Source organism: Seriola dumerili, unplaced genomic scaffold, assembly GCF_002260705.1.
Source record: "Seriola dumerili isolate Sdu_G_001 unplaced genomic scaffold, Sdu_1.0 BDQW01000078.1, whole genome shotgun sequence".
Lineage (NCBI taxonomy): Eukaryota > Metazoa > Chordata > Actinopteri > Carangiformes > Carangidae > Seriola > Seriola dumerili.
The window spans coordinates 133243-149732 of record NW_019174333.1 but is presented as its reverse complement, the minus strand read 5'-3'; the positions used below and the strand labels follow the sequence as shown (position 1 = coordinate 149732).

At 42.1% G+C, this 16490-nt stretch overlaps 1 protein-coding gene across 1 annotated transcript; it reads left to right on the top strand.

Moving 5' to 3' along the window:
• Positions 1-364: 364 nt before the first annotated feature.
• Positions 365-15421, top strand: LOC111220903 (kelch-like protein 31). Its single transcript, XM_022744175.1, has 7 exons — positions 365-514; positions 7383-7924; positions 8681-8829; positions 9767-10113; positions 11138-11437; positions 12383-12558; positions 13061-15421. Exons 2-7 carry the CDS (start codon positions 7608-7610, stop codon positions 13857-13859), a joined length of 2088 nt encoding a protein of 695 aa, XP_022599896.1. The 5' UTR covers positions 365-514; positions 7383-7607; the 3' UTR covers positions 13860-15421.
• Positions 15422-16490: the final 1069 nt, after the last annotated feature.

Genomic DNA, 16490 nt, shown 5'->3' with positions numbered 1-16490 from the left:
GCAGATTTACAGGAACCAAATCTAAAACCCAAAACGTAAGGCCACTAAGGAGTGTTTGAGGGGGGTTAGGGGGAGAAGAGAGCTGGCATCTTTTGGGATATTTTTGGAGGGGTGGGCGACGAGGGCTGCCTGTATTTGGAAATTGAGGTGGATGCTGGAGGTGGGAGGTAGGAGGTGGAAACTGAATGAAGAGGGTGTGATGTGATCTCAGGGAGGCGGTGCTGGAGGTTGGAGGGTTTGTTGGGCGGGGGGGGGGGGGGGGGGGGGGGCATTTGAATCATACGTCACAGCTCTGGTTGGGCCCTTGATTTCCCTCTGATACTGGCTCTCTCATTCACACACACACACACACACAGCACTCTGACAGACTGACAGAGGACGGAGGGACGAAGCAAAGAGGAACCTGTGAGAGAACAGCAACAAAGAAAAAGAAAGAACATAGAACAAAGTCCAAAGAGAGACGCTGAGAAAGCAAAGGAAAGGAAGAAGAGCAGAAATCAGGCAGGAGAAAGAGGTAAAATACATTTCATTTTATTGCATAGACAGCTTGTTTGAATAAAAGGAGTTTGTAACTTGATGCTCTTTTGCATCTTAAAACCTTCACTTGCACTTTCATCTCCACTCTCCCAGTTTTAATTACTTATTTATTTTTTGACATTGAAAATAACATTGATGGACTGCAGAAAACAGAAACCATGTATCAAATAATACACGTCTCATGGTATCATCATATAAAGTGGCAATTCATAGTAATACTTATTTAACTGTTGAATGGAAACAATGTGAAACAGTTGAAGCCAGTTGCTGTTGGGATATTATAATACTGCAGGGGGTGTAAGTCATTCTCTTTCCACTCCATAGCTGTAAAACACACACACACACACACACACACACACACACACACACACACACATATTGTGTGGGTCAGCACCTATAAATACCCTCATGAGATAAGCAATGGAATTCAGCTACAGCCACAAAGTGATAGACGTGGTGGGGGCGGATGCAGGGTGGTGTTTTGTATGTGTGTACATGACTGTATAGATACAGATACAGGTGGTGGACAAAATAACAGAAACACCTTGACTGTGGCTCCTCAGTAGCCAGTCATTTAACAGCAGCTCTGTAAAGCTATATTCAGCTAATATTGAGGTGTGTTTAGATCGTCAGTGTTGTTGTTGACTGAATGGTCATTTTTAAGGATCTATAGTCTCATTGGCAATAATCAATATTTCTGTATTAACAATGGCTACTGAGGTCGCTCATAGTGACAAATTATGACTGGACTCTGCGGTTGTATGAAGCGTTTTAGCGTCTCTCAGCTGATGGTTCCCTCACACTGCTCTCATAGCATCATTTCCAGCTGCAGCAGGAAGCTGTTAAACTAACTGTTCACTACTGACTTGACAACAAACAGCAGACAGACACAATTAGTGACTAGCTGCTAGCTGGCTTGATAATGGCAAAAATCATAATCACGATTATTTTCATCAATATTGAGATCACAATTATTTTACATGATTACTCACTTACTTTGGAAATATCATCTATCTATCTATCTATCTATCTCTCTATCTATCTATCTCTCTATCTATCTATCTATCTGTCTGTCTAACTATAAATAATTAAATATATAATATAAGAATTTAAAAAATATAAATTAGATCAAATATGTTTTAGTGCACTGCACCAATAAACTGAAAACCCCAAAACATATTCACCTTTTTGGTAAACGATATTCAACATATTCCGGTCAGTAACTCATTCCAAGGAAAGTAAAGGCTGGTCCGACTATATATAGAAAGTCTCTGAAAACAGCTCAAGATGACGCACTTCTACGTATGTTGCTAACATACACAGAAACATAACCATGTAGTGGATGGAGGGGATGGTTTTTGTAGGGAGGGATGAATGCGGCACAATAATCGTTTTATCTTGATTATCTTGTTTTTATAATCGTTGGAAGATAAAATCAGAATAGACATAAAATTAGATTAATCGCCCAGCTCTACTAGCTGGTGACCATGGTGGAGGGTTTAGCAGCTAAAGAGTCAGATATTTCTCTCAGGAGTTGGTGGAGATCACAAACAGCTAAAGGAGAGGGAATATTTGACTTAAAATCATCATGTGGTTGGAAACATGACTCCAAATTAATGCTAATGTTGCTCTGTAAATGTTGGAGGTATAAAAGGCAATTGTTGGTGAATAAGTTTATCGTATCAATTCAAAAGGTGGTTATCACAACTTGTTTCTGTTGCTCCAGGTTTGGCAAAAACGCAGGTTTAAAAGGAATGGTTTGGCATTTTGGGAAATACACTCATTCACTTTGTTGCAGAGAGTTAATGTCAAAGTATGGACCCTGAGCCAGGAGGGGATTAGCTTAGCTTAGCATAAAGAATGGAAACAGCGGACAACAGTCAACCTTGCTCTGTTTAAAGTTCAAAAATATGCCAATATCCAGTTGGCTAACATCCGTTTTTCATTTGTATGTGGAACAATATGTTATTGGTTCTCTCAGAAGTCACAGTTGTACTTTAGAAAATAACAACAACAGTCTCGTGACAGCAGGAAAACATCCACTGGACTCTCTGCTGGTAGTTGATAACACGTCTTTGATGAAGGTGTCGTTCCTTTGTAAAGCCTTAAGTGCTTAGAGCAGATTTATTCACAGGCAAACTGAGGTCGAAGTCTAAAAATAAAATGTCAGGGCCCCTGGTACTTAGATTACCACCCCTCTTCTTTTCTCACACACTCAAACAGTTTATTTTCCAGTTTGAATTAAGACCCACACGCATCAGCACCTGGCAACCGCAAATTAATCTGTAATTATGTTCTTTTCATTCTCTGTTCGCCTCCATCTCTGTTAAAAACCACTGATGAAACAAGCTTCTTCTCTCCACAAGACACATCCATGAGATCAGTGAGGCGCCACGGTCAGGTTCATTTACTGTGACATGAATTAGACATAAATTTAATGTTAATAATGTGAAAATCAAAAGAAGAGTTGACTGGGCTGCAGGCAGAGCAGGTTGAGGATGTAAATAGATGCAACTGGGTCCAGAGAGATCTAGAAGGTGAAGCTGCAGCTCACGTGTTATGATCAACCATCTGGGTCAAAACGCTGGCAGTGATTCAAACTGAACTCTATTTCTGTCCAGCTGGATGTTTACAGTAAGAGGTTTCACAGTAATCTATTACACATGTGGATTCGTGCATTTTAGTGCCAAAGGACTACAGGAGCATCCGGCTTTTGGTTTTTGTAAATCAAAATAACGTGAACTCACAGGCTCTTAGATCGTCACGGACAACCATCAACTTTAATTCCTCAGGTTCTGTGTCTGTATCTGTTGGGTATCTGGGTCACAAACATCTGAGACCTTTTGGAGTTTGGTTACATTTTTTTAGAAACTGGCCAATGGCTTGAGTTTCTCTTAGAAGAATAATCAGAATCAGCTTCAGTATGTTTGTGTAAATAAAGAGTTTGACTCTGGTGTCCAGTGGTTTCTCGTTGCACAAGCTGCAAATGTGGGAGAGCACAAGGACTCTGCTGAAATAGATATTAAGTGGGTAGTGTAATTAGATTTTTATATAAACAGTAGGTGGTTATGTACAGGATGTGCATGTATACACATATATTCACAGTAAATGTATATTTCTATTTAACCAATGATGGATACATGTTAAGTGGATGTTTTAGTAGCAGCTGGAACCAGGGTTGACCGGGGGGGGGGGGTCTGTGGTTATATTTCCTGTCTGCTTCCTGAATCTGGAGGTGAACAAGTCCTGGATGGTGAGCAGGTCCACCTGTGATCTTCTCTGCAGTCGTGACTGTGATGGATGTGCAGAGAACAGGCCTGGGTCTCCTGGGGGGGGGGGGGGCACATGGGGGCAGCACCGACCGTCCAGGTGCTTGAAGTTGGTGATTGGACAGGTGGAGGCGGACACGGTGACCTCTGGGATCCTGTTGTTTTGAAAGGAGATGCTGTTGTTGGTTACAGTATATTTTTGTCAGCTGATGATTGATTGATTGATTTGATGATTGCATTGATGATGATGATGGTGCAGGTGGTGGGGGGTGGGTTGGAGGTGGAGGGCGGTGGGGGTGGCGGTGGGGTTGAGGTCCGGTTCCCAGTTTGGTGGATGACAGAGCAGCTGCTCCCTGCGTTAACCTTGGTCCCAGATATTTTTGACGGCAGACAGAGCCAAGATTATTTTCATGCCAACGATTCGCTCGGTTCACGACTGATTTGTTTGTTTGAAAGTTTCTCGGTATGTTGGCTCCAGTTCTTTCTTGAGGTACATGTACTTTAGTTGAGTTTTCCTGTTTAGACTTACTTACTTTGTCTTCTTCACATCTCTTGTTGTGGGGATGAAGTTTTATTTAATATTTTTTGTTATATTTTTGAGAAAAAGCTGTAAATATGTATTTTTTTAATAAGACAAAGTGTCTGGAGCCTGTGTTACTAAGATCATTACACTGCTCACCAGTAAAAACAAGACATGAGATATTTTTTTTATCTTCCACGCTGTTGTGTATGGATCAGTTTTTATTTCCACTCTGCCTCTTTCTGTCACCGTTTGGCACATCACTGAATTCATTACCCTCCCACTTGTTTTTAATGGCTCTGTGCCTCTGTGATCGTTACACCGAGAGGGTCACATTCACAGAAACTCTGGCACAATCCAAACTTTTGAGTGGTGAGTTCAGGCTGCGGCACTCTGGAAGATCGGGAGAGTCTGAGGTGACGAGGTCGTGCAGTGTCCTGCTGTTTCAACTGTTTTAAAGGTGGATTGCAACATCCAGCCTATACCGTCTGTAACTGTGAGCCCCTCCTCTTCATATGACACCGACAGCAGCTGCTGCTCCGTCCTGTACCATCCTGTCTCCTGTCCATGTGTGGAACCGGGAGGTGCTATTTAAATAGAGCCAAGTGCAGACACAGAGCGAGGGGGGGGGGGGGGGGGGGGGGGGGGGGGGGGGCACATTTGTGGTCGCTGGCGGCTCGGTTTTAGCTGAGCTGATGGAGCTGGAATAGTTTTACCATGAGGATACAACCAAACTGGCATTTTGATTAGCTGACATTCAGGTTTCAGCAGCAGTGGCAATAATTTAACACGCCATCTGTGTAACATCACCTATCTGCTGCTGTCCTTTTGTTTTTTCTTTATATTTACAGTAAATATCCAACTGTACATGTTGCTGCTGTAACACTGCAAATTTCCTGACTAATGAAGGGATATCTAATCTTATTATTAGCAATGTGAGTGTTATTTCAAATGACTTTATTAGAGGAAGATCAACCACCTTCTGCAGCAACACACTGAGGAACATGAGGAACATTGTCAGTGGTTTGAAATGGGCCTCGTCAAAACACATTAATGACAATGAAATGTGTAGTTCAGGTAAAATAACAACCAAGACGTAGAGTCTTCTGTCTCTAGAGCGACGCTGCTGACATGGCTGGAAAGATATTCAAACTAAATAAACACAGACCTACTTGAAAATCTCCAATTTAATCAAACAAATAACAGACAATATTTTTTTCTAATAGCAATAACTAAATGGATGAATTGGCAAAGCTGAAGCAGAGATGATTAATTATTAATTAAATTATTTAATAAATTAAATCAAACCTGTAATAACAAAAGGGGGAAAAAGGTCAACACACGGTCCAACTTGAAAGTACTTTTTATTTCTGAAGCCCCAGAAAGAAAAGAAAAGCTTTGGAAACATTCAGTGTTATGATCCCTTTCTTTTTCCTCTGTAAAGAGGTCAAAGCTAAATATCGTCAGAGAATCTGAAGACCCCGGTGCAGATTTTGGTTTTGGTTTGGACCTGATGTTCACGGCTTTTATCTTCTTTTTTTTTTTTTATTGTTTTTCCAAATCAAATGACAAAAGAGACTCAAGCACAAGAACAGCAGCGTCCAATTCCTCCCACCCACGTCTCATACACTCCTTCACAGCCAGTACAACAACAGATACACAGATACAGCTATTACATCCATGTCCACCATTTGTTAATCTCAGACCTCGTCCGCTCTCTCTGCATATCAGCTCTCACATATATGATCCCTGCACGCTGCCGCAGCCCCTCCTCTCTCTGCTCCCCTGCAGTTTGCAGACCTCGGCTCATTGCGAGCATGAATAAGATTCTCCAGTTGCTCTGTGGGCGAAATGCACAGCGTGTGAAGTGCAGCAGTGAATGCTGGGAGGCCGCTATAAAAAAATCCCGACCCCGAGCAGAGCTGAGCTTCATTTCTGGACGGCCTCGCGAAAGTACACTCGCACCTGTCACTCTCACTCAGAGACACAGAGTTTGTTTGTGATCGTCGGTCGGATTTAGAAAAGGTGTTGATGCTCGGTGTGTTCGGTTGTGTCGTGTGTTGGTCTGAGATTAACTGAGCAATGTGCATCTGTCAGTGGGCTGGGGTGGCCTTCAGCGGCCGTGACACAACACAGTGGTTCTGTTGTTTATCAGGAGTGCACCATGTGCTTGTGCTTCTCTTTAATAATAGGAGATATGAAGGCACATTGTGGCAGACAAGGAGAGACAAAACAAAACTTTTTTAAGTGAGGTGGAAAATGATTTTGTTGTCTTTTTGGTTAAACAGTCTGTCAAAGTGAAAAAGAACAAGGAAACTGATTAAAAATGTACTTAAAGGCCTTTAAAATATATTTTTTCACAGTGTTTCTTACGATAAGCAATAGTTGTGCTTGAACACACAATTTCCTGCCAAAGTTTGAGCAGTTTTTTCTGTCCTGCTGTTTTGATCTGAGCTTTCCTCAATAGATTCTCAAGGGCGGACTCGGTTAGAAAAATGTTGTCAGTATCATTTTAATCAAAATCTATTGACAGTTATATACACTTAAAACTATATACTTATTGCAAATATCATAAAGTTTCCATAACTGAGGAACAACAACAAGTTTTCAACGTGTTTTATGTTTTTGTGTGTAATTTAAGTGCAGTAGGAAAATATAATTGCAGAGTTAAATCCTGCTTTAAATACAAAGTTATATCATGCAAGGTGAAAGCACAGATTGATTTAAAAAGTCATGATTACATAATTCTGAGATGGAGTGATTGAACTAAGTTGATTTTCGTACTAAACTGAAATTAGTGGCAACTCATGGACGCCTGGAAAACACATTAAAATACCCCCCAAAAATATGGGAAAGATGGGTAAGGTACATAACACCTATACGTCTATTATTTGTATCAAGTCTTTTTTTTTTTTTTTTACCAAATGTCTTCCTTTTCTTGCACACCCTTTTATTATAAAGGGTTTTGAGTACCAGGCAGGTACACCCCAACAGATCTTGACACTGCGCTTTTGCTTTGAAATTGAAAATTAATTCTGGTTTCCCTCTTTTTTCAGGTGCTGTGTGCTGTGCTAAACGCCAACGATCTACCAGTCTATATTATACTATAGCTTCAACATCCAGCCAACAGCAGAGAGCCGCTGTTCTTATTCTACAGAATCAGTGTTTACCTCAGAGTCAGGAAACATTTTGCTGTTGATCAGCTGAATTTTTAGGAAGTGAATCAGTATCTCTGTCAAGGGGTCAACTCAGTAAACTTACTCAACCTTAAGACTCAAGCGATGGCCCCCAAGAAGAAGGCCTCCCGCCAGAAGAAGCCTGCCGTGGAAACCATCTCTCAGGTCGCCATGGAGACCACCACCACGACCCCGATGAAGGTGCAGAGCCTCGGTGACGGCGTGGTGGTGGTGGAGACCGGGGTGAAGAAGATCGAGCAGATGGCGGCGCTGGACATCGCTCAGCTGAACAGCCTCAACCTGCCGCTGCCTCCGCCCGTCATCAAGCCCGGAGAGAGAGGCCTGGGCCTGGGCAGCGAGCTGACACGACCCCTGCACGGCAACGCCCTGCTGGAGGAGCTCAGCAAGATGCGCCAGGAGAAGTAAGTTCTGATGGGAAGTGATACTCAACAATGTCAAATGATTCCATTAGAATAACATACGATTCTAATACTACACAGTTACAGCAGGATACTTCACAATTATGATACAATTTCGACACAATATCATTTCAATACAATACAAATACAATATGGTGCAATTTTGATCCAGTAGCCGACAATTACGATAAATTACAATTGTGGTTTGATACAATAACATGATGATATGCTGCAATTATGATACAATACTATGCATTTACAACACAATGCAATACAATACAATTGTGATTGTTATCGTAATTATAGGAGCCATATAAACACATCAGAATTATAAGATTACAATATTACAGTGAAAGCTATCATAATCACATTTTAATTGTATTGTTTTGTATTATATTGTAATTGTATTCTATCATGTTGTGTTATAATCACAATGTATTACAGAACCCTGTTTAAATATATGCAACAAAAAGCTCTTTCTGGGAGCAGAAAATCCACATGATTTTCTTATATTACAATATCTTTTTGTGCATTATTGCATCACATTCATTAACTTTTACTTTATTTTGTTTCATATCTGATCATATTCTATGTCATATGTCATATTTTTGTGTTAGTACAGCATCATAGTACACCTTTCAATTCAAGATAGCGTGATGTATCATATATCATTTTGTTGTACTACACATAATGTTGTGTGGTGTTATTGTAATGCGATTACATGTTTTCTCACATGGTTATTTGTCCTTCCTCCCTCAGGTTCCTGACTGACCTGGAGTTGGCCTGTAAGTCAAAGGCCTTTGACGTCCACAAGCTGGTCATCTCTTCAGTCAGTCAGTATTTCAGAGAGATTCTGGCCAAAGATCCTGGCATGAAGCGCTTGGAGCTGCCCTCCCTCTCACCTCTGGGTACGTCTCACCAAGATCAGTTTACACTATCAACACTGCAGAAGTCAGATTTATAATATCCAACTCACCTGCCTTCCTTTTAGCTCTTGCACCAATCAATTCGCCCACAAAGCAGAATGAAAAGGACCATTTGGTTTTCATTCTTTTTAAACAGATCTGTAGAAAAAAAAAAAAAAAAACAACAAAATATCCTACAACACCCCCAAAACTGTCAAGCTTTAGAGCATGAGCGTGTCCACATGTGAGAGCCAATGACTCATCCATCCAACCGTACCTCCCTGCATCCATGTCAGTCTTAACTTGTTAATCTTTTCTGGTCCTGGTGTGTCCATCACTACAAATTCATGTTGTTCAAACCCGCAGAACTTTATTTCTGTTCTAGTCAGCATCCCACACAATTTAAAGATGCCAAATATGTCACAGTTAACTTCTGAGAAATGAGCATACTTCATTAGCTGACTGCCAGAAAATTAGTATGCAACTTAATAGTTTAAATGTTAAAGTCATTTTTCAAGCAAAAATGCACAAAAGGATGTAGTTGACGCTTGTTAAGTGTAAGGACTTGACTGTTAAGTCTTGTGTGATCATCTGTTTTTGTGTATTGGACTGTCGGTTGAGCAAAAGCAAATTTAAAGATGTCACCTTGTGCTTCCAGAAAGCATGGTGGGCCTTATCCACTATTCGCTGACATTTTATGAAATGACTAAGACTAAAGACTTAGTCAAAGACTAAATGATGAATTGATGAATTGAAAAGTCAAATGTTCAAATCAAAATAAAATGTTTTTCTGAATTTAAAGCTGTTTAAAAATGGGATTTAAAGGAAAAATAAGTTCATTTCCTTTGGCCTCAGTAGTTTTGTTTTTTCTGGTTGAAACAGTTCATATGTGAGGGATTAATGTTTGACTTGTGTCAAATGCTCGTCCCTCTGTCTGCAGGCCTGGCCAACGTCATCACCTTCGCCTACCTGGGTCGCGTCCACATGTCGCTGTACACCATCGGCTGCACCGTCTCCGCCGCCGCCACCCTGCAGATCCCTCAGCTCCTCAAGATGTGCATGGACTTCCTGCTGGCCGAGCTCAACGTCCAGACCTGCGTCTACATCTGGAACATCGCCGCCGCCTACGGCCTGATGCCCGTGTGTGACGCCGCCCGCCGCTTCGTCCTGGAGAACTTTGTGCAGTTCGCAGAAACGCCGCTGTTCAACCAGCTGACCCTGGAGCAAATCTCTGCCTTCCTGCAGGACGACATGCTGATGTTGCCTTCAGAGGTCAAAGCCTTCAAGGTCAGAGGTCGAACTTTGTCTTTAAAGGTCAAAGGTTGCAATCAGATACGCTGTCAGTGTTTTACATTTCCCTCTGAATTACTTTTTATACTTCAGTCTGAATAAATCACAGCCGCAGTTATAATCAAGATTCAACCCAAAAGCTTCTTGACATGAATCACTGTGATCAGTCTCCACCTCCGATCCAAAGTGAGGAGAAATGCCAGGTTCTTCTTCGTCGGCCTTCTGGTCCTTCCTATTTCCTATCCAGACCTAAAAACAGACCCCAGACCAGCTGTTCAGAGCCGAACACAGAGCCATGAATCAGTGCCAGTCACCTGCAGGCCAAGTAAAACTCTCACTGCACACAAGAGGAGAGCCTGTTTATTAATATACATAACCCCATGTTGGACCTAAATAGACAGACAGCTGAGGGAGAAGAAGAAGAAGAAGTGATAGATGTATTTATAAACTGGAACAAATGTGAATGTAACGCTGTTTCATTTGGTCAATTTGGATTTTTTTGTTCTGTAAAACTAACCTTGTGTTTGTGAACTGGTTTCTTTTCTTTTTTTTTTGTAACTTTATTTTTATTGATATTTTTAAGATAAACGATTGGGTTGATCATGAACAGGAAGTTAGTGTGTTACGTCCTATAGGCACACACACACACACACACACACACACACACACACACAAATTAGTTGATGAAATAATGTAAAACATCTTTTACTCTTCTATTGTTTCACTAGCACTTTATTTTTCAACTCTTAGTTTTCCGTGTGTTTTTGGTCTTTGTACACATTTAATAATTTGTCTATTTCTTATTTTTACTCACATTTCCAATCTGATTTCTTTAACTAATAATATTTATTTTGTATGAAATCTTTAACTTGTTTGTTATCGCAGCTACATGAAGCCTGTTTTTTTTTTTTTGTGAATTAGGTTTGAAAGCTGCTCTATACAGATAGTTATGCAATAACACGTGAAACATTGAGGTGCTGAGTGTTGACGTTAGTCCCACTCTCTGACCGTCTCTCTCCAGTTGGCCATGAAGTGGCTCGACTTCGACGCCTCTCGTCAGGTTCACGCCGCGGAGCTCCTCGGTCATGTCCGCCTGGAGACGATCCCGGCCAGCGAGCTGGTGAGTCAGATCCAGCCGGTGCCCCGCATGATGCTGGACCCTCAGTGTCACCGCCTGCTGGTGGACGCCATGAACTACCACCTGCTGCCCTACCAGCAGAACACCCTGCAGTCCCGGCGCACGCATGTCCGCGCCGGCCAGCAGACCCTGCTCACCATCGGAGGCCGTCCATCGCTCACCGAGAGGGCGCTCAGCAGAGAGGTTGGTGCCTGCGAAGGCTGGAGATTTGGTTTCAATTATGTTATCATTAAAACACTACTAGCACTTGAAATCCCATTTAGTTTTCATTAATATAGACCATTCTTTATGATAAATATCGTATTTCACATTATTACTAAAAGCTGTCCTTTATTTCCAACCCTGTGTCCTAGAAATCACATTTATATACAACTTATTTGCAACAGGAAATATAATTTGTGGGAAAAAGACTAATGTAATGAGGATACGTTGTTAATTAAATCATATCTGACAAGTTTCAAATGCATTGATATTGAAGGCATCAGTAAAATATTCACAGACAATATGTTTGTTCTCTGCCAAAATATCTGTTCTTACAGTGTAACATCCACTTGTAGTGACTACAGGATTATTAAGCTTTTTTATGGTTATGTTTAGACACTCGCACACTTTATTTATTTATAGGGATGATGCAATTTATCAGTTTCAAAACAAGACATGAAACAATGTGTTGCACACAGAGTTTATAGCTGTTGCTAATTCTCCACTCCTGTCCCTAGTCGGGCTTTTACATGTGTAATGGAATAAAAACAGTCAGTAGCAAAACCAACACAAAACAGACAACACAATTGATAATATCCTACAATTAGCTAAAAATATACAGTTCACAGTGACACACACAGTGTGTTTATGTCAATTAGAGCGTCTTTTTAGAGGAATATATTGACTGTAAATAAAAACTATATTTTTTCTACCTTGAAGAATGTGCAGAGTAGTGAGCAGATTTTTTCAACCGCTGAGAGCCACAGTAATAACTGAATACTCTCTTCCGTCCTCTGGATTTTGGCAGCTGGACAGTCAGAGACTCTTTATAGAGACTGTTTGGAGACATTTTAGTGAGTAAATCAAACTGACATAATGAAAGCAAGTCCCTCAAGTTCCTTGCTGACCTTTGACCCCGCTGTCCAGGTGCTGTGGAGAGACCCCCGTGAGGGAGGAGCCTCCTGGCGTCACCTCACCCAGCTGCCGGCGAAGAGCTTCAACCAGTGCGTGGCTGTGATGGACGGCTTCCTGTACGTGGCTGGAGGAGAGGATCAGAACGACGCCCGCAACCAGGCCAAGCACGCCGTCAGCACCCTCAGCAGGTGACACTGACAGACCAACACATACATACAGACATCATGGATAAGATCAAGTGTTGTTCACAGGTTGCGGCTCACCAGTGGGCCCCGGTCCACAGGTAAAATAATAAATATAAATATTAAAAATATATTTAAGAAAATATTAAAAATAAAATATTGGTAAATGATTTGCTAACCGACTGTGGGTCACAACTTATGAACCCATTATAAAGGATGCTTTATTTATATTGCTTTAGTAAACGATGGGACAGGAGTGGTAAGTGCTACTTGTCAGGTTAATCGAGAACAGTCTGACTGATCCACAGTACACACTGTATGATCACACACACCTCTGCTTGGGGCCCCTGGGCAAAAGTGAGCTGCTGGGCCCCACAGGGACCCTCTTCAAAACAAGGCCTCAGTCCCACATCCTAAAATCAACTCCTGGCTGTCTGAGGCCTCTGGCCAGTGCCTTGTGTTATGCCCTCAATCTCCTCTAACCTTACCCTCCTCTTCCCCCCATCAGATACGACCCTCGCTTCAACACCTGGCTCCACCTGGCCAGCATGCGTCAGCGCCGCACCCACTTCTCCCTGGCCGCCAGCGGCGGCCGGCTGTTCGCCATCGGCGGCCGTAACGTGGAGGGTCTGCTGGCCACCACCGAGAGCTACCTGCCCTCCTCCAACACATGGCAGATGCGTGCTCCCATGGAGGTGCCCCGCTGCTGCCACTCCAGCGCAACCCTGCCCTCCGGAGACATCCTGGTGACCGGCGGCTACATCAACTGCGCCTACTCCCGCTCCGTGGCCTGCTACAGCGTGGAGACCGACACCTGGAGTGAGAAGGCCTCCATGGAGACTCCCCGAGGCTGGCACTGCTCCACCAGCTTGGGAGGGAAGGTGTACGTGGTGGGAGGAAGCCAGCTGGGACCCGGAGGAGAGAGGGTGGATGTTCTCTCTGTGGAAGTCTTCTCTCCGGAGAGTGGAGTGTGGAGCCGGGCCGCCCCTCTCCCGCTCGGCGTGAGCACCGCTGGCCTGTCCCCGCTGGCCGACAGGCTGTACCTGCTGGGGGGCTGGAACGAGGCGGAGAAGCGCTACAAGGCGGCCGTGCAGAAGTACGACCCGGCCACTGACAGCTGGTCCTTGGCCGAGGATCTGCCCGAGCCCACGGTGGGAGTGTCCTGCTGCACCCTGACCCTGCCGCCCCGCCACGCGCCGCGCCGGCAGCAGCACCGCAACACCCCGGCCCACGAAGAGCAGCAGCAGCCCGGGAAGAACCGGAGCAGAGAGAGCAGCGTGGCCCCGTCACAGACCATCACAGCATAGAGACATGGAGCAGGGGAGAGACTGGAGGAGAGGAGGGACGGTTCAACCTCAGGAGCACATCTGGATTAGGGCTGCAACTAATCATTATTAATTCATTATCAATTAATCTGTAGATTGATTTTTCAATTAGGTGTAAAAACCCAAAGTAACCAAGGTGACGTCTCCAAATGCCCAAAGATATTCCATTTAATATGACATATTTATTACTAACCCTAACCCCTTATTGCCTGAAAAACACCTTTTAATAACAATTTATCAAAGTTTTTTTGTCGATCAATTGATCAATTAATCGACTGATGGTTTCTGCTCTAATCTGGATCATGTCTGCTCTTTTTTTCTGTTCATATTTATGTTGAAAAATTAACTTATTTATCATTTTAACACCAAAAATCAACCTTAACGATACACATTTCTGCATTCCTGTCAATCAATAACATGAAGCATAAAGATCCAAGACAAAGAGCAAAATTAAAGCAGCAAGGCTTGAATAATAAATAATTGAATAAGTATATAAGTGGGCAAATAAAATTAAACAAAGCAAGTTTACATTTTAGGGGCCAAAGTATACTGATGACAATAATAATGGCCAGTTTAAAGGAAGTCTATGTAAAGTTTGAAAAACAGTTGGAAAATGGTAAAATGTTGTGTAACAATGGCAAAAGAGAAACTGACCCATTATTACCATTTATAGTGTAAATATCTAAAGGCTAAATGCTAACATCAGGCACCATAAATTACTGGTCAGGCTGGACCAAGTGAGGCCGTAACAGCAAAACCTTTACTGAGCAACAGCTTGTTTTATTGCTTATAACTCAACTTTTCATTTGTAAAAGGAAGAATGTGTCATTTCTTTTTTCAAAAGCTGCATGGTCTCTTTTTTTTTGGTCAAGAAATGTCATGAAGTACTGATCCTGAATGTGAAAAAAATCATTTCTGCTCGACATCTGTCCCGCGATGTTGCGACTGCGAGACAGAAAAGAGAGCTTGCATGATCCGAAGTTGTCTCAGGAGGTTTTCCAGTGATGGAGAAAGAGGTGGATGAGGGATGAAGTGGAAGAGAGGAGCAGGCGGAGGTAGAGAGGTGACGGATGGAGGACGATGAAGGATGGAGAGATGGCTGTCTGTGTTTGAGCGAACATCAAGACGACTGTGAATCCACTGGCAGATTGTGTACAAAGATGTATCTAGGCAGAGTGTGTGTGTGTGTGACTGTGAACATGAGTGTGCGAATGTGTGTGTGTGTGACAGCAAACAGGGTGAATGACAGGAGTGTGCGTGGGCGCTTTCTGACAAAAACGACACAATAACCAAGATTTCTCACCGGCAAACTTGAAATATTTCTCATGAGAACAGCAGCGATAAACAAACCTGTTTATTATTTAACGTATATCTGTCAGAAGTAGTGTAGCTCGACCGTGACAAAAATAATAAAAAAAATATATAGATGTAGTACTTAATAAAGATTTTATAAGTGCAATGGAGTGGAAGGATGAAGAGGAGAATGTAAAGAGGAGGGCAGAGTGAAATCAACAACACAGGTGAGATTTAAAAGAAAAAAAAAAGTACAAATCTCGTGGCTTCAATCCACAAAGCAAAGACTGAGAAAAATGTCTAAAAAAATGCATAAAAATCTGAAAAACAGAAAAAAAATGTGACTAACCTAATAGAATAAAAGAAAAATGTAACAAATTAAAATTAAAAGAAATATAAAAATGTGTGAACTCACCTGTGTTTGTGTTTGAAAACATCAGCCGTCCTCAAAAGTCAAATTTTTACAGGAACTAAGACAAACCCACCAACTGAAGAACCAGTGAGACTCCAGCAGGAGGAGCTACGAGCTGCTGAGAGTTCATGATGAATATCACCGTTTATCATGAGATAACACTGGAGCTAATCAGGCTGGTTTGATCGGCCGTGTCCCTCTGTGTTGTCTCCTTCTTAGCGCTGGACGAGCTCTGCGCTCTGTGGGGTTTCACTGAATAAAGCCAATCTAATCAAAACCAGCTGATTCTCTGTCTTTTCATTCATTTTACTACATACAGTATGGTGTTGCTGGGAAATGTAGTCTTTATATATATATATATATATATATAATGTTTTACAAACTCATTTTAAAAATTCATTGTTCTTTTGTTTTTTTCACACTAAGGCCTTTCACTGTGATAAGACAATTTTTGGAACTTTTAAGTTGTCGCCGGACGGAGCACTTTTCCGCTGGACCACATGGTACATTTGTATTGTTAAGAGGTCCGATGTGGGCTGCAAACATTTTTGAGATTTTCAAGTGGGCCATGAGGCGGAAAAGGCTGGGAGCCGCTGGTTTAAGGGATGTTTGTTTGTCCCAGAGAAAGTTTTCATTTCGTTGAGTCGAACATAAATCAGGTTTTTTTCTTACATACTGACACACACTGGAGCAGGAGTGTTGGTCTCTTAGAAAATACACTTTCTTCAACTTTGCTCAAGAGGATGACCCACAATGTACAGTAGAAAGAAGAGTAAGTGAACCCTTTAGTCAAATCCTAATCAAAATAATGACTAAAAACACTATATTTCAACTAAAAACACACAAATCAAATCATAAGTACACTGGAAAAAGTGCACAAACCCCTCAGCTAATGACATGGACAGCTC